General features: G+C 41.5%; 1 protein-coding gene across 2 annotated transcripts in view; it reads right to left on the bottom strand.

Annotated features, from left to right (window-relative positions):
* Positions 1 to 23,566, bottom strand: part of TGFA (transforming growth factor alpha) — a 107,753-nt gene extending 84,187 nt beyond the window's left edge. For both annotated transcript variants that reach the window (XM_015112609.3, XM_002799271.4), the window contains exon 1: positions 23,468 to 23,566. In XM_015112609.3, the coding sequence (XP_014968095.1) occupies positions 23,468 to 23,507 (40 nt within the window). In that variant the 5' untranslated portion in view covers positions 23,508 to 23,566. The remainder of the gene's footprint in view (positions 1 to 23,467) is intronic.
* Positions 23,567 to 24,410: the final 844 nt, after the last annotated feature.

Below are 24,410 nucleotides of genomic sequence, written 5' to 3'. Positions count from 1 at the left end.
AAAGCAGGCGGCTGCTGGGGCTGGGGGAGGGTATACTGGGAAATGAGGCTGCAGAGATGCGGGAGCAGACACCTCCAGTGGGGAATATTAGGGGCCTGGACTTTATTCCAAGCTGGGCAGCCCCTGGAAGACTTTGAGCAGAGGAGCAACAACATCTGATGCATGTGTCAGAAGAGACACTCAGGGTCCTGGGGACAGAAAAGGCCTTAAGGAGGCACAAGTGGGAACTGGAAGAATAGTGTGAGATCACTGTAGAAGTTCAGGTGAAGGTCACAGTGGGGTGGCCGCTAGGACATGAGAGTTGTCAGACATAGAACATAACAGAAACAGCCAGCAGAACTTCCTGAGGGACTGAACGTGGAGGTATACTTTGGCGTCATTCTTCCCTCTGCCTCCATCTGCCTCTATCCTTGATTTTTTGCCTCTTACTATTCCCTGCCTTCTCCTTCTACTTCCTAAGCCATGTTCAACCTCCAAGGCCAGTTCAAGTACCAGTGTCTTCAAGAACCTTTCCTGACCACCTCAGATGGGGGACTCTGTCTCCCTCAAAAAAATTTAAAAAGCAAACACCTGAATAAGTAGGAACACAGGCTTAGAGACATCCATTAGCAGGCTCAAATGCTATGAAGGTCAGACCTACATCAGTAAATATTATCTTGGTCTGGATAGTTTAAAACTTCTCTAAAGCACTTTCAAGTTCCCTTCCAGGGTCTGCCCACCATCCCTGAAATATTCATACTTCAGGATGCTGCCACCTGGAATGAAGGCTTTGTCTTTGGTCGTTCACAGGAAGATCCTAGGGATCTCCATCTAAGGTAGGGGTGTCCAATCTTTTGGCTTCCCCGGGCCACATTGGAAGAAGGAGAAGAAGAACTGTCTTGGGCCACACATAAAATATACTAACAATAGCTGATAAGCTAAACACAAAATCACAAAAAAAACTCATAATGTTTTAAGAAAGTTTATGAATTTGTGTTGGGCCACATTCAAAGCCCTCCTGGGCCACAGGTAGCCCGTGGGCCACAGGTTGGACAAGCTTGGTCTAAGGTAACTCCAGGTTTACTTATGAGAAACACATTAAACACCCAGGATAAATTAGCCTCCAGATGACAATGGCTATGCCCAAGGCTTTCTGGAAGCTCACATAGTGTCTTGTCCGGCTCAGCACAGACCTCAGCAATACCACCCGCAGACAGGTCTGACAGCAACCCAAGCTCGGAGGTGAAGGGTCCATGAGGAGCAAAGCAAACAGGCTCAGTGCCAACCTGGTACCAGAGCACGTGCAAGCTGCAAATGCCCAGCCCAAGACTGTGCTCTGCTCTAGGTTTCTATGCCCTCAATGTACCACCTCTGCAGCAATCCCTGAGGCCCCAGGTCTTAACTTTCCTTCATATCTCCACACGGTGCCTGTGGGAGAGAATGTAACAGAGATAGCCGCCCCCACTGAAGTGGGTGTGATGATGCTGAGCTGGCTGCTCGGGCAGGAGCACTCAGATATGCCCTATATCCTCCAGGGAAAGGAGTCCTCCCCTCTAACAAAAGGTAGAAGGCAGTGTTCCTTCTAACTAGGAGCCAGACAGAATACTCCTGTGATAACTTAACAAGGGCCCAAGGTTGACAGACCTGAACATCCACACAGAGTATGGTCAGTCACATTAGCTGTGATTTTTTGCCTCTTACTTTGAGGGGAGGCAAATACCCCAGTGTGTCCTGAAGGATGACAAACATACCAGTCCACACCCTCATGGGTTCTCTGCCTTGTTGGGAAGCCAATCCTGTCTAACAGGACTTAGTAGTGCTTCTCCATGGCTATGGTACTAGGTTTATGGAACACCTTTTAAAACCTCAAGTACTGTATTTAAAAAAATAAAAAGCCATGAGATATAAGCAACATAAGTGGGGACACCTTCAACTAATTCTTAGAAACACATATTTTCCTCATTCTTAAGGAAAAGAGTCACCATCTCAAGAAAGAATGCAAATACACTGTGCTTGTATCACCACCTCCATACAGAACCCACAGCAGACATTATTAATTGATCACAGCACTATTTCCTGCTGAATGCAGATGCAGCTTCCAAGTCCTTCTAAACAGTTAGTTCCAAGTGATCGCAATTGGCACAGAAGATGGAATATTTCCCACTTACGTTCAAACAATATCTGCTGCTATGTCAAGGATGTGGGCAGAAGGAAAAAAGAGGGAAGCGAAGAGAGACTCTTAAGGGTAAAGTATGTCATCAATGAAAACATTGGTCAACCCTTGAATGTCACTGCAGAGGCTGAACAGAAGGGCAAGAGGAAAGGTGAAATAAAAAGTCAGTGAAGTAGGAAATGAAACTTCTACTTGAAACACACCTACACTCTCACATACTCACACAAAATTATTGCCAATGGAGCAAGAGGTCCTCCAGAGACACTCGCTGGTATTGACTATAAAATGAAAGTGGATTCTTTACTCCCCAGTATAAGGGAGACAGTACACAAGAATATTAACAGCTATTCATACCAATCTATCTACTTCCTTAAAGCAAATGGTTTTTATATAAACAAAGCTCCAGAGTTTTGGAAAGTTTCTGCCTGTGAAGCCTCTGAAAATAACTGATCAGGTGATAAATAGCCCAGTTGAAAGCAACAGAATCATTTATGGAAGAAGCTAAAATAGAGAAAACCCAAACCAGCAAATAGCTAGGGAGTTTAGAACAATCCAGATTTCGTTCTTGTTTTCTAATTATCTTACTGGGAAACTAAACACGAGTTTTCCCAAAGTTAATGACGTTATCTTCAAGGCCAAGCAGGGAGGCCATTCATCTACTTTTGCTCTGCCCCCAGTGGAGACAGATGACATCACAGCCCCCAGAGGGCAGGCACAGCCTTGGCTCGGGAAAGAGGAGCATGCACACAAAGATAGGGATTCCCTTTCCGACGCAATCCTCTTCCTCATTCACAAGGATGGCTGGTGCCTGCCTTGTTAAAAGTGTGTTCAAGGGAAGATGCATATCATATCTTATTTGCTGGGATAAAAACCATACCCTACCTCTTATGCCTGTGGTTCATTTCTCAAGGCTGGGAACTCAGATAAACTGCCCATCCTCTCTCAGCCAGTCCCCATCCGTGGCCTGTGAACAGTCACCGCTAGAGCAGACCCCTCTCCCTGCTTTAGGCAGTTCCTCCAACAGAGGAGCCAAAAACAGCCAGAAAGTGCTGTTCCCTGATTGTAGGTGAAGCACATCTCCGAATAATTGAGCAAGTTTATATTCTTTTTTTTTTTTTAAACAGGGCCTCACTCTGTTGCCCAGGCTGGAGTGCAGTGGCACAATCATGGCTCACTGCAGCCTTGACCTCCCTGGGCTCAGGTGACTCTCTCACCTCAGCCTCCCGAGGAGCTGGGGTGACAGATGCACACAACCACTCCCAGCTAATTTTTGTATTTTTTTTTTTTTTTCATAGAGACAGGGTTTCACCATATTGTTTGGTCTCAAACTCCTGGGCTCAAGTGATCCACCCACCTCAGCCTCCCAAAGTGCTGGGATTACAGGCGTAAGCTGCCACGCCCAGCAGTTTATTTTCTTTCCTGCTAGAAAACAGCGTCTTTTACGTGTTATCATTCACCAGCTCTGTGTAGTTTGGGCTCCTTGTGTTCTGAGGTACAAGCTGAAAAGATGAAGAAATTTCGACCCAAAGGGACTGCTCTGTTATAAAAGGTGAAACCTTTTCCCCCACCCCACCCCCCCAACGCCTGCTGAATGTTACAACGGAAGCACATCAAGCAGATGAGGAAGACAAATTTCAGATTGGGGGGCACAAAGATTAGCCGGCCCAGATGAAGATCAAGGAAGCCTAGAGTGCAATGTGAACAAAAACCGCAGGAAATACTACAAGGGCCTCTGCTCTGAGCAGCAGAATTTTTTAAAAGAAGCTGATGTCTGTGTGTTTAAATCTCAGGAGATAGTTTAGTTTCCTGGCTTCTGAAAACATCAACTCTTCCTCCTCCATAGACTAGCTGGATAGGCTTTTACACAGTTAACAAGTAGTCAACTTTTGCCGGGGAGAAGGGGTGGGCACTGCAGTAGAGGTAATCTGCTTCAAGTAATCCAGAGATGTGAATGATTCGGAATTATAAGCAAATTAAGGGGAAACTCTCCTAATGGAAGACCATAAGGTCCTTTAAACAAGAGACAGATGTTTAAAATTTACATTTTTTTTTTTTTCCAGAAGCTCATTCATTACAAAGAATTCTGTCTCACTGGTTGTTTTGTGTGTTAGCAATACACTGTTTGCTAATGCGTACAACTCTCTTTATCTAAAAAAAAGAAAATACACCTTTAACAAACATTTGTAGACTGTACATACTGTGGCCCTGCTCTAACACCTGGGGATCCAGACCCGAACCAGATACTGAAGACTCCACTATTGGGAGGTACAAAGACCACTCAAAAATGCTGCCAGCTGAATGAAGTTCTTACATACAAGTAAAAGAGCAAATGCTATTTTTGTTCTCATCTGCTGTTCCTTCAAGTCAGTGGAAATGCCTATGCTTTTTGTAGGTACATGTCATTGCTAAAGTTGGTGGGGACAAGTCTGAAAGTAAGCCAGCTATTAGCAACTGTGCTCACACAGGTTCTATCTTTAGTTGGACTGTGAAGAACTAAAAGTGTTAAAGTAAAAGTGTTAAAGACTCGGTAACCATCATTCTCAGTAAACTATCGCAAGAACAGAAAACCAAACACCGCATGTTCTCACTCATAGGTGGGAACTGAACAACGAGATCACCTGGACACAGGAAGGGGAACATCACACACCGGGGCCTATTGTGGGGAGGGGGAAGGGAGGAGGGATGGCATTGGGAGTTATACCTGATGTAAACGATGAGTTGATGGGTGCTGACGAGTTGATGGGTGCAGCACACCAACATGGCACATGTATACATATGTAACAAACCTGCACATTGTGCACATGTACCCTAGAACTTAAGTATTTAAAAAAAAAAAGATTCGGCAGCCTTCTGCCACTGTTTGGGGGAAATGTTGACCGAGAGGTGTAGAGGGGGAAGAGGATGAGGTGAAGCCAGTGCCCCAGGGGCTACAGCTCACATGCTCCATGACTTCCAGGCATGTCACTCACTGGGGGACAGACTGCCTACACCAACAGATCACTCTTCAAATCAAACACCTTTTAAAAAAATTTATGGTAGGAAGGCAAACAAGCCCTGTTAATGAATTTGTTATTAGAGGTTCCTTGGTCATAATAAAATATGTCAAATAGCATGCCTCATGTGATCATCTGAACACCTGAACTGTTGACTGAAGGAGGGGGAAAAAAACACTCTACCATACTTGTTTTTTTATGATATTTCCTAGCACTGGGAAGGGCAGTATTTCTTTTTAACCAGTATGACAACCACTTGTGTAGGAATTACTCTCATCATGGTAAATATGTTGGAGAGTGGCTGTCTGAAAGTCTGGCTGCATTTAGCCCAAGTCTGTTACACGATGGTGCTCTCACACACAAACAACTCCAGGCACCTCAGCATCCACAGCCTTCCATGGCTGACATGGAGAGTCAGAATGGAAGAGGGGTGGCTAGGATGGCAGGCAAGGGTCCTGGGCTCAAATCCTCATTCTTCTACTTGCTGGCAGAGGGAACTTGGGCAAGCCACCTAACAATTTTGTGCCTCAGTTCGTTTTTTTTTTTTTTTTAATCTATAAAACAGAGATACCATATCTTTTAAGATTGCTAGGTGGGTTAAAGGAGTTTGTACAACATGTAAGGTACTTGAAGAACTATGAGTCAGACATCCTTCTAACTGTTGGCCATTATCTTTTAGAAGAAAGCACCCTTGCCCTGTCATACCAAGAAGGTGCCCAAAGTGTCCACTGTGTACCTCATGTCATATTGTAAAAAACTGTGTGTCTGCTCCTGCCACAATCTATAAGAAATTCAGGAGCTGCGGGCAAGGGCTAGGTCATGGTTCTCTTTGCATTAATAACACCAGACCCAGCAGAGTATCTAATATATAGTTAAATGTTTACTAAAGTGAACAATCCACAAAATAAATCACCAAAATAAATATGCAGATACATAGCATCTCCCACTTTGTGCTGATCTTAGTTTTGTTATTCATTCCATTGCCTCTATAAGCATTACGTAAAGAAAGTAGCTACCTCTGGTGAATTAAGCACCAAATGTTGCATTAGGGCCCAGCTCACAAAAATCACAACTACTGTTTGATCACTTAGATATATTCTACATGGGATGATAGCAGAGATATTCCACATGCCTCTGCTCTCACTATTAAAAGAAAAATGCCCTGCTTTTTATCCGAAATCCAAAACATCCATTTTAGTTGAAAGGACTGTTTTGTTTATTTTTCCCTCTGTTGCACAGTATGGGAAAGAGACACTTCACAAGAAAATAAGGTCATATTACATAGTGAGTTAATGTTGTTTTCCTAAGTGTAAATCCCTAACTTTCAAGTGGTTCACCAGTGCAACACCAGTCTGTTAGCCAAAATCTTGTATGTGCACCTAACAACAGTGTCAAAATCCATGAGGCAAAAACTAATAGAACAGTAAGGAGAAATAAGGAATCCACTATTATGGGTAGCGACTTCAATATCCCTCTAGCAGAAGTGGTTAGATCCAGCAGGCAGAAATCAATAAGGGACATAGTTAAGCTCTGGCAACAGCAGAATATACATTCTTCTTAAGCTCCTGTGGAACATTCACCAAGAGAGATCTCAGGGCCATAAAATATACCTTAACACATTTAAAGGAATAGAAATCATACAATGCATGCTCTCAGACCACAATGGAAATAAACTAGAAATCAATAACAGAAAGACAGCTGAAAAATCCCCCAATACTGGAGAGGAAACAACACACTTCTAGACAACACATGGGTCAAAAAGGAAACTCAAGAGCAGTTAAAAATATTTTGAACTAAATGAAAATAAAAATACAACTTGTGTGGGATGCAGCAAAAGCAGTGCTTAGAGGGAGATTTGTAGCACTTACTGAATATATTACAAAGAAGAGGCATCTAAAATCAATACTCTAAGCTTCCACTTTAGGAAACTAGAAAGAGAAGAGCAAATTAAGTGCAAAGTAAACAGAAGAAAGATTAAGTTATTCATTTTAGTTACTGTTTTGTGGTGTGCTGAGTATCTGAAAATTAGTCATCCACATGGGATAGCACAGGCATATTTCATTTTATAGAACTTCGCTTTATGGTGCCTCACAGATACTGTGGTTTTTTGTTTTGTTTTCTTTCTTTTTTCTTTCTTTCTTTTTTTTTTTTTTACACATTTAAAGCTTGCAGCATCTATCCAACAGGAAGCATTCACTTTGTGTCTCTGTATCACATTTTGGTTGGTAATTCTCACAATTCATTATTATTATAATATCTGTTATGGTGACCTGTGCTCAGTGATCTTTGATGTTACTATTGTAATTGTTTCGGGGTGCCATGAACCACACCCATAGAAGATGGCAAACTTAGCTGATCAATGGAGCAGTCAGAACACACAACATTTATTGGTCATTTCTCCATCTCTCTCCTCCTCAGACCTTCCTATTCCCTGGGACACAATAATGTTAAAACTAGGCCAATCAATAACCCCACAATGGCCTCTCAGTTTTGAAGTGAAAGGAAGAGTCGCATGTCTCTCTCTTTAAATCAAAAGCTAGAAATGATTGCACTTAGTGAAGTCTGCATGTTGTAAGCAGAGACAGGCCAAAAGCTAGGCCTCTTGCTCCAGACAATTAGCTAAGTTGTGAATGCAAAGGGAAAGTTCTTGGAGAAAATTAAAAGTGCCACTCCAGTGAACACACAAATGATAAGAGAGCAAAATAGCCTTATGGTTGATATGGAGAAAGTTTTAGTGATCTGGAAAGAAGATCAAACCAGCTAAAACTTGCCCTTAAACCAAAGCCTAATCCAGAGTAAGCCCCTAGTTCTTTGATTCTGAGAGAGATGAGGAAACTGCAGAAGAAAGTTGGAAGCTAGCAGAGATTGGTTCAAGAGGTTTAAGGAAAGATGCCCTCTCCATAACATGAAAAGTGCACAGCAAAGCAGCAAGTGCTGACATAGGAGCTGCAGCAAGTTATCCAGAAGATCTAGCTAAGACCATTGATAAAGGTGGCTACTCTGAACAACAAGTTTTCAGTGCAGATGAAATAGCCTTCAATTAGATGATGCCACCTGGGACGTTCGTAGCTAGGGAAACAATGCCTGGCTTAAAAGCTTCAAAGGACAGGCTGATTCTCTTGTTAGGAGCTAATGCAGCTGGTGACTTCAGGTTGAAGCCAATGTTCATTTACCATTCAAAAATTCCAAAGTCCTTATGCTAAATCTACTCTGCCTGTCCTCTGCAAATGGAAGAGTGAAGACTGATTACAGCATATCTGTTTACAGTATGGTTTACAGAATATTTTAAGCCCACTGTTGAGATCTACTGCTTGGGAAAAAATATATTTCTTTCAAAATGTTACTATTCATTGACAATGTACCTGGGTCACCCAAGAGCTCTGATGGAGCTATACAAGGAGATTAAAGTTGTTTTCATGACTGCGAACACAACATCCACTATGCAGCCCACGGATTAAAGAACAATTTCAAATTTCAAGTCTTAAGACCTACATTTTATAATGCTGTTGCTGCCACAGATTTGTGATTCCTCTGATAAGTCTGGGTAAAGTAAATTAAAAATCTTGTGGAAATGATTGGCCATTTTAGATGTCATTAAGAACATTTGTAATTCATGGGAGTAGGTCCAAATATCAACAGGAGTTTAGAAGAAGTTGATTCCAACCCTGATGACTGACTTTGAGGGGTTTAAGACTTCAGTGGGGGAAGCAACTACAGATGTGGTGGGAATAGCAAGAGAGAGAACTAGAATTAGAAGTAAAGCCCGAAGATGAGACTGAATTGCTGCAATGTCAATAATATTTGAATGGACGTAGAGTTATTTCTTTCGGATGAACAAAGAAAGTGGTTTCCTGAGATGGAATCTACTCCTGGTGAAGATGCTGTAAACATTGTGGAAATGACAAAACAGGACTTAGAGTATTCCATACACTTAGTTGGTAAGGCAGTGGCCGGGTTTGAGAGGACTGACTCCAATTTTGAAAGAAGTTCTACTATGAATAAAATGCTATCAAACAGAATCACATGCCACAGAGAAATCTTTCATGAAAGGAAGAGTCAATTAGCATGGCAAATTTCATCGTTGTCTTATTTTAAGAAATTGCTCCAGCTACCCTAACCTTCAGCAACCACCACCCTGATCAGTCGGCAGCCAACAACATCAAGGTGAGATCCTTCACCAGCAAAGATTATGATTTGCTGAAGTCTTAGATAATTGTTAGCATTTTTAACAATACACCATTTTTAATTAAGGCATGTAATTTGTTTAGACATAATGTTATTGCACACTTAATAGAACACAGTATAGTGTAAACATAACTTTTATATGCACTGGGAAACCAAAAAGTTCATGTGACTCACTTTATTGTAATATCTGCTTTTTGTGGTGCCCTGGAACTGGGCCTGCAATATCTCTGAGGTACACCTATACTTCTCAAACTTTTCCATCAAAACCCTCATAAAATGGAAAAGAGAGGGAACTCATACCTATCCCTCTAGTCTGGGAACACAGCCTGAAATAACCCAATGGAAGTAAAAAAAATCACAATTTACATAAAGTCTTATCTTTTATTCTAAAAATTAACTTTGATATTTTTGTTTGTTTGAGGTGGAGTCTCACTCTGTTGCCCAGGCTGGAGTGAAGTGGCACGATCTCAGTACACTGCAACCTTCGCCTCCCAGGTTCAAGTGAGTCTCCTGTCTTAGCCTCCCAAGTAGCTGAGATTACAGGCACCTGCCACTATGCCGACCTAATTTTTATATTTTTAGTAGAGTTGGGGTTTCACCATGTTGGCTAGGCTGGTCTTGAACTCCTGACCTCAAGTGATCTGCCCACCTCAGCCTCCCAAAGTGCTGGGATTATAGGTGTGAGACACCACACCCAGACAACTTTGATATTTCAATCTTGCATCCTATTCATTAACATATCTAAGTTTGTTTTAATATAGAAAACAATGTTATGACTTGCCAGTTAAGTTCTTTTTCATTCTCTAGTTGTTCCTGTGCCAGGTGTGGTCTGTGATTCCACATATGCCATGGCATACTCTATACTAGCACTCCCATTTGAGAAGGGGACATGAAAATATACAGTCTCAGTTCACCAGAATGTGGAGGATTGCAGGCCTGCCTCATGACCCAGCCCAATTCTTATAAAACACAAAGTTCCAGAAACAATAGGAGAGAGTATAAGCAGGTTCACCATGCCTTTCAGTACAGTGAGACCCAGTGCCCACCAGTCTCTGGCCAAGTGAGACAATGGCCAGAGACCAGGGAAAGAAACGTGGTAAGTAATCCTTGCCTTCAACACCACCTAGGTAGGAGGGAAGGCAAGGTCTCCTTATGAGGGTTAGAAGTGATGGGTATCCACTGTAATACACTTTATCTTCCTGGTTCTGAATATTTTCTGCCTTAATTTTCTAGTGCAATAACACATTCCAACTCATAAGAGTGGTTCATTGTAGCCATGATCCTCAGATCAATGGAACAGAACAGAAACCGACAGACAGACCCAAGTACTCCTAAGAATGTATCAAGTGACAAAGTGGGATTTGAGATCAGTGAGTGGAGAATAAACTTCAAAAAATGATGTTAGAATAACTGGATCATTATTTGACAAAAAGACAAGTTAGATGTTTATCCCACATCTTACACCAAAATACATACCCAAAGAATTAAAATTTAGATTTGAAGGTAACTACATAAAGGTGTGAGGGGAAATCAGAGATCGAAGAGTCACAGAAAATCCTTTCTACCCCAAGACTAAGCATTATACAAAAGTAGAAATCATAAAGGGATTATGAACAGATTTTTAGTCCCTAAAGGTTCAAAACAAAAATCACACTTTTAGTAAACCTAAATACAACTCACATAAATTTAAAAGACAAGATGACAAAATATTTTCAGTGTGTATTTTAAAAAACTGCTTACAAATCAATAATAAAATCACTAACCTACCCAAAACATGGCCTAAGGATACAAACAGGTAACTCACAAGAAAATAAATTGAAATACTCAACCATGAAGCAGCATTCAATCTTACTGAAAACCAAAGAAATACAAATTAAAATAATGAGATACCATTTTGCCAACAGAATTAGCAAAGTCTAGAGAATGACAACGTTCACAATGAGCAAATTTGGCAATAAATAGGCATTCACACATAGACAATAGAAGTATAAATGTGTACAGCTTTTCTGTTGTCAAAATATATTGAGACAAAAAAAAGTGTAAAACTTTTGACCTAGTGATCAATTTCTGATGATTCATCTATAGAAAATAATTTTAAAATGCTGATAATAACTCAGTAGCAAGAATTTTCATTTCAGGTTTGAATATTTAAAAGTTTAAAGCAATCTATATCTCCATCAATAAGGGATGGATTAATAAGTGATAGAGTTGTATAACAGAATATATCCTAGCCATTAAAAATTAATAGTTTATAGATATATTTATATATGTTTGCCACAGAAATATTTTCCCCACATACTGTAAGCAAAAAGCAGATTTTAAAACAGAATCTAGCAATGTTGTGAAGGGAAAAAAACGACTCTACAAATATCTGTATCCTTGCCCAGAAAGAAGGCTGGTAGGACACCTGGTAGTTAAACCTAGTAAGAGGATGTGTCTGGTGAGTCAGTCTGGGGGTGTTTTTACACCGTTTGCAGATTCTGATTTCTGCTTCATTTTGGGAAAACAATGTGCAGGATTGAACTGAGGCTGGTGGAAAAGGAGCCTGTCGTGAAGAGCTCACACAGGGAGATGGCAGCAGAGGATGCATGTGTTCTACGTGTTCTACGAATGAGAAGAGGCCAGCCCAGGGGTGTGCTTGTTTCGAGGGTTTTCTTTGTTGGGGGAGGAGAGTGCTTGATGAGATTCAGAGAGAGCCCAAATCCAGAAAGATTCTCCATCTGTGTGATCTATGAGTTTACCTCACATTCCTAAAAACTGCTCAGGCCCCAGGCTTGCTTTCACTCCAGTTCAGGGACCTATGATTCATCCCTGAAACCCTAATTATAACACCCGAGGTCTGCTATGTGCAAAAAACATCTGTCATTGTTGAAATCTGCTGGCAGGGAGTGCATACAGCACGCAGACCGGCCTGATGATGCGATCCTCCATTGCAAATTTAAAACCCAGAAACCATCCCAAGGTGAGAAGGGTTCCAGCCCAAAGTTTTCAGCTGCGCTCACTGACAAATAAGATGGACAGGTTATGCACACCATAATTCATGTTGCAATTCCTCAGGGCTGCTGCCGTGGCAGAAGTTACAGATCTTAAGCTCTGTCAATCAAAAAAAATATATATCATAAATTTGAGTTTTCCTTGTTAGTTGCTAAGAACTGGGAGAGGGAAGGGAGGAAAGTATGTAATTGCAAACCCCTTGTTTATCAGCTTCAGCCGCTTTTGTGTGACCACATTACCTGAACTATTTAGCCAGCTAATCTCCTCTGCCTCTTGGAAGTACAGTAATTACAAAGAGAATGCCTCAGACCTGGCGAGAGATGACGAAAAAGAGTAAAGGTACATCTATCCTCTCAGCGCCCAGGAGAATTGTTTACTGACCTCATTCAAAGTCAGAGTAAAACCCCTAAGGAACCCAAGCTGAAGATATGGTCTCATTGTAAGAATCTACTGTTTTAACCTAGAAGTACTGACTTTAAAAACAAGACAGAAAATAAACAAAAAAACAACCAACCAACAATAAATTCTCTCATATAAGCATTGGTTGTGCACCTAATGGACACGGTGGTAAATTTGGAGGTTTTAAAGGTGTATTTGGAGGTTTTTAAGCTTCTTAAAATTTAACAGAGCATCAAGATGCTGCTTAGCAGCCTCAGCTACAAATTACAATGTCATATACTCTCCAAATCAGAACCGGCATTGCTATAACAACTGTGGTATATGCATGTATGCAAACAAACTACAAATAACCTGAGCTTATGCGAACACTGTTACTTATGAAACTTTTCCTTCAATTTTATTTGAAAGAAGGGTATTTGCACTTTGGGAGGCCGAGGCGGGCAGATCATTTAAGGTCAGGAGTTCGAGACCAGCCTGGCCAACATGATGAAACCCTGTCTCTACTAAAAATACACAAATATGCTGGGCGTAGTGGCAGGTGCCCATAATCCCAGGTACTTGGGAGGCTGAAGCAGGAGAATCGCTTGAACCGGGAGGCGAGGTTGCAGTGAGCAGAGATCGCGCCATTGCACTCCAGCCTGGGTAACAAGAGTGAAACTCCGCCTAAAAAAAAATAAAAATAAAAACAAAAAATAAAAGAAAGGTTTTTCCCCCCCCTAAATATCATCAAGAAAAACAAACTTTAAAATATGTCTTATCTTGGGGGCCTTGATACTTACTTTATTTCACATTTGTTAAAGTCTTATTCACTAGGCTTGGTATGGTGGCTCATGCCTGTAATCCCAGCACTTCGGGAGGCCGAGGCAGGTGGATCTCTTAAGTCCGGGAGTTTGAGACCAGCCTGGCCAACACGGTGAAACCCCGTCTTTACTAACGAATACAAAAATTAGCTGGGCGTGCATAGTACACAGCTGTAATTCCAGCTACTTGGGAGGCTAAGCAGGAGAATTGCTTGAACCCAGGAGACAGAGGTTGCAGTAATCTGAGATCACGTCACTTCACTCTAGCCTGGGCAACAGAAAGAGACTCTGTCTCAAAAAAAAAAAAAAAAAAAAAAAATTACATTAACTGGGGCCACAGATACAAAAAAAAGTTTCTTTAATTAAAAGGAGTTCATTTATAAATCTATGCTAAAATTTTAGAAATTTGAGTTGAATAGACTGTGAAGAAAATATACAATTACCAAAACTGACTCAAAAAGTAGCAATTTGAACTGACCACTAAAAAGGAAGCAGGCCAGAAGCTTCATAGCAATTTCTTTGAAGCCTTCACAAAACTGTTGGTTTCCCTGATACTTCGACTGGCAGAACACAAAAAAAGATGAGATGCTTTAAAGTTTATTTTATAAAGCTGACATAATATTGATATCAAAATGTAAAAAAGAAAACAAAACCCTGAATACTTTATAATGGATCAGATCTAGCAGTATATACAGAGAATAATACCACACAGCCAAGAAGGGTTTGTTTCAAGAATTTAAAGGTGGCTTTAACATAATTGAGTCAATTGATGTCCTCAAAACATTTGGGGAAAAAACCCCACACATTATCACCTCCTGCTTTAAAAAACTAACAAAACAAAAATGCCGACTCTTTTAGTAAATTATGATGAGACATACATTTTAACATCATAAAGAATATATGTGTATATATACGTATATATAATCAAAAAGTCAGCTTCATGCTTAACTGTTAAATGCACAAACATTATCTGTAAAGCCATGAAAAATACAAGGAAATCTACTGCCTTTTAAGAAATCATGCTCTTAAAGTCCTAGTCTGCGCTACAAGAAGAGATTAAAATATTAATAATTTAATATTTAATACAAGATTAAAATAAGATATTTAATAAGAGATTAAAATATTAAAAGGAAGGAGGCAAAGTTATTATTATTCAAGCTTAAATGATCATCCACCTAGAAAACCTAAAGGGGATCAACTGAAGGACTATTAGAATTAACAAAACTCATTAAGATATAAATATGAATATAAATAAGATATAAATATGAATATAAATAAGATATAAATATGAAATTTATAGAATAAACGAGTGAACAAATTCACAGTAAGGGCAAAAATACAAAATAATAGAACCAAACTGATATTCCATAAACAGATTCCAATACTTAAGAATTTAGCATATGAAAATAAGCCAGGCGCAGAAAGATAAACTTCACATGTTCTCACTTATTCATGGCAGCTAAAAATGAAAACAGTGGAACTCATGGAGACAGAGTAGAATGATGGTTACCAGAGGCTGGACAGGGTAGTCGGTGGTGTGGGAGTAGAGGTAGTTAAAGGGTACAAAAAATAGAAAGAATAAGATCTAGTATTTGATAGCAGAACAGAGGACTATAGTCAATAATAATTTAATTTTATATTTTAAAATAGCTAAAAGACTATAACTGGATTGTTTGTATCACAAGGGATAAATGCTGGAGATCACAGATGCTCCATTTACCTTGATGTGTTTATTACGCATTGCATGTCTATATATCAAAATATCTCATGTGCCCTATGAATATATATACCTACTATGTATCTACAATAATTAAAAATTGTAAAAGTGTTGGAAGGAGACTTTAAAGAAGAAGAAGAAAGCATAGTGTGTCTCATTTGAAACTGCTAATAAGGCAGAACTGAGATTTGAATCCAGAGTCTGTGAGAGTCCAAGTCTTGTGTGCTTAGTTCCTATGTGACAGTATGCCCCATTTCTTATCATTTTACAGAGAAACGATTTTAGTTGTTTAAAAAAAAACCAGAATTTATCATATGAAGAAAATGGAATTTCAAACCACAGGGGGAAGAGTAGATTATTCCATAAATAGCATTTGAGACTACTAACTGGTCGACTGTTTAAAACAATGAAAATGAGTTACATCTCACAACATACTCTAGAAAAATTATAGATAAAATATTTCAACATATGAGACCACTAAAGAATTCTAAGAAAAAAAGAAAATATTGACTGTATCTTGGAATAAGAAAAGGTTTTTCTAAATATATAAGTAACAGTAGAAAGCTAATGGGGAAAGATGTATAGTTTCTGCTACATAAAAATAAAAACCTTAGGTATGTCAAAACACCATAAACAAAACAGTAGAAGATAAAAAATAAATGGGGGAAAATACTTGCAATATATGATTGAAAAGGGATTATTATTCTTTTCATATAAACTGTTATTATAAAACTCCTAGAAAAGGATGCTCAATCAATAAGGAAAACATTTTTAAAGGTTAAGATGCAAGTAGCAAAATGACAAACGTCCAACAAATTTACTGACCCTAACAAATACTAAATACGAAAACTGGGCTGAGTTCATTTTTCTCCAATCAACTTGGCAAATGTTAAATCTAACTTACAGTGTTATGGAAGAGTCAAGAAAGTGAGAGAAAAGGCCAATTTCTAGAAATTTATTCTAAATATTAAAAGCTGTGCCAAACATTTATGTACAAGAATGTCTGTTGTATTACTTATCTTCTTTGACTTTAGGCACTATAGATTTAATATATGCTTCTTATAAAAAATTAACCAATTCAGAGCAAGACACTCTACTATACATATAGTACTGGAACCTGCCCTTTAAATTTAGTGTATTGTGAAAACCCTTCATTACTTTATTTTATTTTTATTTTTAATGTCAGCTTTTATTTTTAGATTCAGGGGTACATGTGCAGGTTTGTTACATGGGTATATCGTGTAATTCTGTGATTTGGGGTATGATTCATTGTTACCCAGATAGTAAGCATGGTGCCGAATAGGTACCATGCTTTTCAACACTTGCTCCCTCCCTCCATCCCAATGAAAACCTTTTTTTTTTTTTTTTTTTTTTTTTTTTTGAGACAGGGCCAGGCTGGAGTGCAGTGGCTCAATCATGACTCACTGCAACCTTGACCTCCTGGGATCCGGTGATCCACCAGCCTCAGCCTCGCCAGTAAGTAGCTGGGACTACAGGCATGCGCTACCACACCCCGCTAATTTTTCTTTTTTCTTTTTTTTTTTTTTTGCAGAGATTGGGGGGAGTCTTTCACTGGGAGCTGCAGAGTGGAGCTGTTCCTATTCGGCCATCTTTGATCCAGCCACGGAGGGAGTCTTACTATGTTGCTCAGGCTGGTCTTGAACTCCTGGGCTCAAGTGATCTGCCTACCTCAGCCTCCCAGAAGGGCTGGGATTACAGGTGTGAGCCACCTTGCCTGGCCAGAAAACCTTTTAATAGCTAAATCTTTTAAATAGCTACCTAGTAAATCATTGCACTGACATAGAAAAATAAAGGATTTAAGAAATCTCCTTAAATAATTGTAGCAGTGTGGTACTAGCAACTTGTTCTTACAAACAATTCAACAGTCACCATCTTCTACATTTTTCTTTGCACATTTCAACATGTATTTATGTAGGATATATCAAAAAGTGAAATTGATGACTCAGAAGTTATGCCCACTTAAAATTTGTAGCTATTGCCACATTGACTTTTAAAAAAATGTTGTATCAGTTAATATTCCCACAACAATGTGTGGAATATTCATAATAGTGACAAATAGGAAAAATCTATATGGTCAAAGTGCTTCAAAATTCATTAAAATATATATAGTCAAGGGAATATTTCCCAGCCACTAGAAATATTATAGATGAATGTTTAATGACACAGAAAATGTTTGTTGGCTGGTGTGGTGGCTCACGCCTGTAATCCCAGCACTTTGGGAGGCCGAAGCAGGTGGATTGCCTGAGGTCAGGAGTTCAAGACCAGCCTGGCCAACATGCAGAAACCCTGTCTCTACTAAAAACTCAAAAATTAGCTGGAAATCACTTAAACCTGGGAGGCAGAGGTTGCAGTGAGCCTAGATTGTGCCACTGCACCCCAGCCTGGGCAACAGAGTGAGGCTCCATCTAAAAAAAAAAAAAAAAAAAAAAAACACAAAAAGCAACGACAAAAAACTATTATGAAAGATTAAGTTACAAAAACAAGTACATTAAACAGTGTGAACCCACTGGAATACATATACGCTTTTAAAGAATACTTGCCCTATCTATATAATAGTATAAGAATAGGATAAGAATAGATACTTATACTATCTATATAATAGATAATACAAGTATAATAGATATTATACTATCTATATAATAGATACCTATATCTATAAAAGATCAATAGTATACTATAAAGAATAGATCCATCAAGTTCTAAAACAAAAAATCAGTTATCTTTCAGTGGTGGAAATATAGGTCATTAAAACACTCTCTTTCACTTGTCTTAATTTTCCAAGTGTTCTAGAGAAAAAATATGTTTTTGCAATTGTGAAGACATTAAATTATAATCTATTTTTTAAAAACAATAAAACACCATCCTGAAGACTACAAGTATTAGTGATGCAAGACTTTATATGCAACCTCCCTTGATTGTCATAATAAAAAATTTTTCGGGATTAATATGAATACCACCAAGTGTTTGCCAACTGAATACCTCAGAGTATCCTGCACTGAGTCCCCAAGAGGTCATCAAATACTTATTGGTCCCTGCTGAGGCTCGGCCTGTGCTCAGAGGTGCCAAACACAGAGATGAGGAGGAAGAAGCCCTCAAACTGATAGAGAAGAGAGGTTAAGCACCAACCAACATTAATCCAAACCAGAACACAGTGGAGCCAGGGCTCTGCTACTGGGGTTCCCAGCCGGAAAAGTTAACACATTCTAAGATGAAAACTGGTGAAGCAATGGCAGCCTGCTTGTTACAAAAAGGGGTTCCGTCTTGAGGAAACCCTAACCAGCAAAAAACACTTCAAGGGTACAAACGCGAAGGTGAAGAAAACGGAAAGCCTTTCACAGTAAGGGAACAACAACAACAACAAAATTTAAAGCCAAAAGTGCTGGGCATAGAACTCACTTAACTAGGAGAGCAGCTCCATGTGAAACAAATTTCCTTCCTCTGACTTAGAGCACTAGCAAAACACATTACATTCCATCTCAATGAAACAAATTTGCTTCCTCTGACTTAGAGCACTAGCAAAATACGTTAAATTCCATCTCAATAAACTTCCAACTTTTTCTAAGCCCAGGTAGCAACTATTTATTTCTTAAGTCATACTCAGTACAACAAATGTGTAATCTTTAACAGAATTTACCATTTTACCCAGTTTTTACCTAGATTTTTAGTGTCATTCTAAAGGGAATGTGCCTTGAACTTGAAGAGCTCCTAAGAGATGGTCTAGATTTCTGGCTTTCTTGAGTCTATGAAAGATTTTTATACTTGACATTTCCTAAGGGGAAGAAAAGGCTAAACAAAACCAAAAGCCATCGTATAAGTCTCCCAATCTTCCTCTGTCTAGGTGCAATCTTAAACATATTAGCCCTTTAGCAGAGAACTATGTTCATATTTTTTAATTAGGTGATTAAAAATATTTGAAACAGCAGCAAAACAATGGTCAGCTTTTGGCACTCCAAAGGAAAAGGTGACATGATTAGTACTGGTAAGCTTAAGTTTAATAACTTAGGGTCGTTATATTTTCCATGGATAAAGAATAAGAACACCTAAAATTAAGAGGTCTCAGTGAGAGGGCTAACTCTGTCCTGGTCAGCAAGACAGGCCTTAGAATTGCCTTTAATAACAGCTTGTAAATTCACGGTGGCATTTACAAACGTCTGAACATACTTTAGGTAAGATGCAATTGGTTAAGCCAAACGTTTCCCTGACAGCAACTGACTGAAAAGCAGTGGTTCTCCAAGTGTCCCTTCTGCCCTCTCCCCATCAGCAACATAACTACACCTGGGAACTTGTTAGACAGGCGAAACTCCCACCCACAGAATCACAACTGCAGCAAAGAGGGCCTGGCAATCCACTTTAACCAGCCCTCCAGGTTATTCCAATGTAAGGCCTGCTGTAGAAGATACTACAGAGGTCTTGAGTATGACATCAAGCACAACATGCTTAATTCAGTGTGTACAAGCCATTTTCATTTCCGTTCACCGAACCTCCTCTTCCCGTTGCCCATCCCTTTTAGAGGGCAGTGCAAAGAGTAGGACTTTGTTCAAGACACACTTTGAAAAGGTCCTTAGATAGGCCTAATGGAAAAGTCATCTATTTTTCATGTTACCACAGTAACAGTAACAAGAAGCATCATTTATTCCTATAAGAAAAGTCCCCATTGCAGGGGACATTGAGTATTTACAGAAGGATCACTTTATCCTGAGGAACCCAAAATCTGGAAAAGCAAATATGGAAAACTCAGCCTCCAAGGCTTCCATATTCACCTTTACAGCCCATGTTCTAAGCGAACACTCCCTAATTACGGCTGCCCAATACGGAAAACATGTGTCCTAGGAAAACCTCCACTGTCTACTCTGAAAGACATCACGTCCAGTAACAGAGAAAACGAATGTCTTATTTCAGTTCCCATACTGGTCCCTCAGTCTTGACTTAAACAGGGAAGGTGATCTATTTCGCCTCTGCCCATCCTTAATGCTACTTCGTGTCCTATGACATCATTCTTTAGGTCCACATTCAGTCCTTACTTATGGGAGTTGCCATAAAAATAATAAAGCTTATCTCTGGATTATAAAACCCATTTTTGTATCATAAAATCAGTTGCATTTTGTGTGTAGTCCTTATTTTTTTTTCATAAATAGCTTCCATATTTACCATCTCATTTGAGTCTTACAACAGCTTATGAGGTGGGCACAGTTTTATTATTCCCACTTTACGGACGAGAAAACTGGAACTTAGTGCTAACCTCCATAAACAACTGATCGTTGAATATTAAAGAGGAGATACAAACGCTTTGCATAAAAAAATTAAAGAATTCATGATGTCTAAAAGAACCTCCAGATTTGCTTGAATTTGTCATCGGCCAAATAATATTCACCAGAAATTACCTAGGTAGGTTTTTAGGTTGGATGATATTTTTCTAAGAAATGGTAAAGAGCCTGGAGATGAGATAAATGAAAACCTACAAACTCTCCCAGTTATACAACTCATATAACCTGCAATGATGTCCGGAATTCTATGGGGTTCAAAGTAACAACAACGACGATGATGATGATGATGATGATGAGATTAAGTTCTTACTACATACCAGGTATATATATTTAATATATACATTAAATATATTCAACAACCCTGTTAATATCCCCATTTTGCAGGTGAGAAAAACAAGGCACAGAAAAGCTAAGTAACTTGCCCAAGATGACACATCTTGCTCTGTGAACACAGAGGAGGAAATGTAACTGGAAATGCCAAGCCCCTGTGCGGTCTGCCTGCCAGTGATGGAAACCTGACATGGGAGGGCAGCCACCACAGGAACCTGGATTATGTTTCCAGTGTTGCCATGTGGGCAACGGTCTTCACATTCTCTTACTCAAAACGTTAATCAATGCTCGGGTTCCAAGTAATCAAACATTAACTGAGACTCCTAACAGCCTGTTCCTTCTCAGACTAGGCCCACGAAGGTTTCCTAGATCTTGGGTAACGATGGAACACCGGTTGACTCTCCTGGAACTGCCTTCAACTATTTAAGAAAAATCAGAGGGGAAAGCAGCTTTGGAGGAAACGTGCAAAGTAAAGCTATATGTGGGAGGCAGCAGTTCTAGTAAATGCACAGAACTCACAGATCTGATTTTTCTTTTAAAGACATGTAAATAAAAAGGAGTCCTCACTGGTATAAATTACTCCTGCCTTTTTTTTTCTCCACTTTTTTCAACTGCTCACATTTTGAACTGTGTGAACCAGCTCTTACATATTGATCAATCTTTTAAAGTTTATACATCATTTTCTTAAGGAAGGAAACAAAGATCAAGCTGAAAAGAATATTCAGGCAAAGGAGAAAAATCACACGATGAATGAATGCAGTCTTCGTGGGCGAGTATTCTGGGATGGCAGCGTGGGGTATAGGGACAACTTTCAAACACTTACTCAAATGTGCTTAGCCTCATCATTTCCTGCCTCTAATTTTTACCGAATAACCACCTTGAGATCCCAGGAATTCAATAGGAAACTCAATTGAACAGCAAGTTCCAGGGTATTCCACATAATCTCTCTTTAAGGCAAAGTCCCAAAACTGAGAGATGAGACTATAATCACCACAAGTTAGGTGACTTTTCATATTCATATTCCTTCCACGTTCTTTGACAATCCTGGTCCAACTACTTACTAATTGTGGACCCTGTGTGCTTTACTTTCCTCTGCTATATAATGAGTATAATATTAATACCTTCTTTATCAGGTTGGTGTGAAAACTGCATGAATAAATGTAAAGCACTTGGACTGTGTCTGACAGAGTAAAATGCTCGAATAGTGTCAGCTGTTATTATTACTACTACTTACTACTATTATTTGCAAAAACACTACAAGGGATAATTATATCCAGGAAGCTTCCCTTGTATCGGTAATGTTTTATTGCTTTTTCTAAAATTTAAATCAGAGCAACAGTCAATACATGCACAAAAAAAGGCAATTATTCAAAAAAGTGGGGGAAAAGCCTCCCATACCCATGTCACCTGCTGGTGAGTCTCAGGTAAGGGTGTAGCTGGGAGCATCCGGTTCCAAGACTGCCTTGTATTTCTCTTAGAGGATGCCTCCCCTTCTGTTGCGGTTTTTAATCAGCGTTTCTAGGGCAGGGTTGCAGGCGGGGTCGCGAACCCCCTGGAGTTGAACAGGGAGCTGGGTGAGGCTGCGGCTCTGGGCATTTCTGGGGAGGGGTTCCACAGCTTTCCACAGACTCTAACGACCCTGTAGCGAGCCGCATGCTATACAGGGTTAAACTCGCGGCATATCGAACGAACAATTCACTTCACCGAAAACTGTAGCAATAACCGGGACATCTGCACTGTTAATCAGCTATCTCAACACCAGAGAGAACCACCAGCACAAGGGGCAAGAGCTGGCCAGGCGGCGCAAGGCGCTGCGCCCTCACTGCGTCCAGACAGACCTGTGAACTTCACCGCCAAAGAACTCACCGCTCCGCAGACCCGACCCGGGAGAGGGGTTCAACTTCCCCTCCCCTTCCCCATCCCTCCTTCATTGGCAAGGACATACTCAAAGGAAACTGGCAACGCTCCGTCTAGGGTTTCGCTCCTGCCCTCGGCTGACACCGAAACCACTTCTCCAAGGGAAGTTAATTAAAGGAACCATTAATCCGCACAAAAATCCAAAACCTACCCCCAAAGCTCAAGAGCCCTGAAAGGAGATTGAGGGCGCCTCTGCGGATCGTGAACATCTCTGCTTGTCGCTGGGGCTTAGGGGTGGGCAGGGGGTGCCAAAGGGGCGCAGGCAAGACCCGGCCAGAGCGTCAGACGCCGGCCCCCATTCCGAGGCGGCCCAGTCTACACGCCAGCGATGCCGGCTGAGCCGGGCTTGGAGGCGGCCAGGTAAGCAGGTAGGTGTAGGCATGTGTCTGAGCAGACACACAGCCGCGGCGGATTAAAGTTCAAGCCCGTTCACACTCCGCTTCCCCTTCTCAGGCGTTCTCAGGCACGGCCCAGGCAGCCACTTTCCCGGGGAAGCCTGGGCGCTCGACCGGACAGTCCCCTCTTTGTCATTCTTAATGACTCCCCTTGCCTCCCAGGCGCCAACCCGTTGAGACTATTCGCTTCTCTCCACTCTCCCAGGCGGGCGCAGAAACCCTCGGAAAGGGGAGCTCGGCGGGGACCTGGGGAAGCAGGGTGTCGCGGGGCGCAGGGGGCGCAGCAGCCAGAGTACGTACCCAGCGCGAACAGGGCGAGCTGTCCAGCCGAGGGGACCATTTTACGGGCGGGCGGGCAGCAGGCGCTCCAGCCTCCTGCCCTACCTGCGGTGCCCGAGTGGCGGAGCGGCGCCGCGGTGCGGGGGAATAAGGCGCAGACCAGGCCTGCCCCCGGCGCGGGCGGGCGGAGGGAGGACCGAGCGACTCTCTGCTGGCACTGGCCCCGCAGCGCTGCCCGCCGGGCGGAAATAGGCGGCTACCGTCACCTCCTCGCCACTCGGCGACCGGGGCACGGCTGACCCCCCCTCCCGCCCCGATGGGGGTGCCCCCCAGAGGGCACAGAGGGTGGGGGTTTGGGGTAAGGGGCGGGGACGCTGAGTGCACCGAGCAGGGCGCGGGCTGCTGGGCGGGGCGACCTGGGATCCCAGAGCCTGGCGGCGCGAGCTGGGCACCCGGGCCAAGGAAAAGGCAGGAAGCGCCTGACTTGAGACACCACCCCCGACTGCCAGCGCCGTGCGGCAGCAGACTCCAGCGTGCGGGGTCGGCGCGCGCCGCGCAGCCGGATTGTCCTGGGCCGCAGTGGCGGCTTCCAGGCTCTAGGCGGCGGAGCGGAGCCGCCTGGGCGCCCGTTACCTACATCGAGGGGCCGCTCCTGGGGCATCTCTGGGGCGGGGAAGGCTGGAGGCTGGGGACGCAGCCAGGAAAGGGACCTGCGAGTTTCGCCGGTCGCTTGCCAAGACTTGGCTCAAGGAGAGTGGTTCCCGAATCAATGAAGAATTTGTTAAACTAGGTTTCCCACCTGTGCCCCAGTCCCCATCAATTCTGCAACGCCTGCCGCCTTACCTCCCAGGCAGGCCACATCGTAATGATCAGTCTTCGTACTTCTGGCCTGGGGCTGATAAAAGATGGGTCTCTATGACGAATCTGGTTATACAGCACCACCAGCTGAGGCCAAGAGCCTGCT

Source organism: Macaca mulatta, chromosome 13 (assembly GCF_049350105.2).
Source record: "Macaca mulatta isolate MMU2019108-1 chromosome 13, T2T-MMU8v2.0, whole genome shotgun sequence".
Lineage (NCBI taxonomy): Eukaryota > Metazoa > Chordata > Mammalia > Primates > Cercopithecidae > Macaca > Macaca mulatta.
This window is presented reverse-complemented; position numbering and strand designations above follow the sequence as displayed.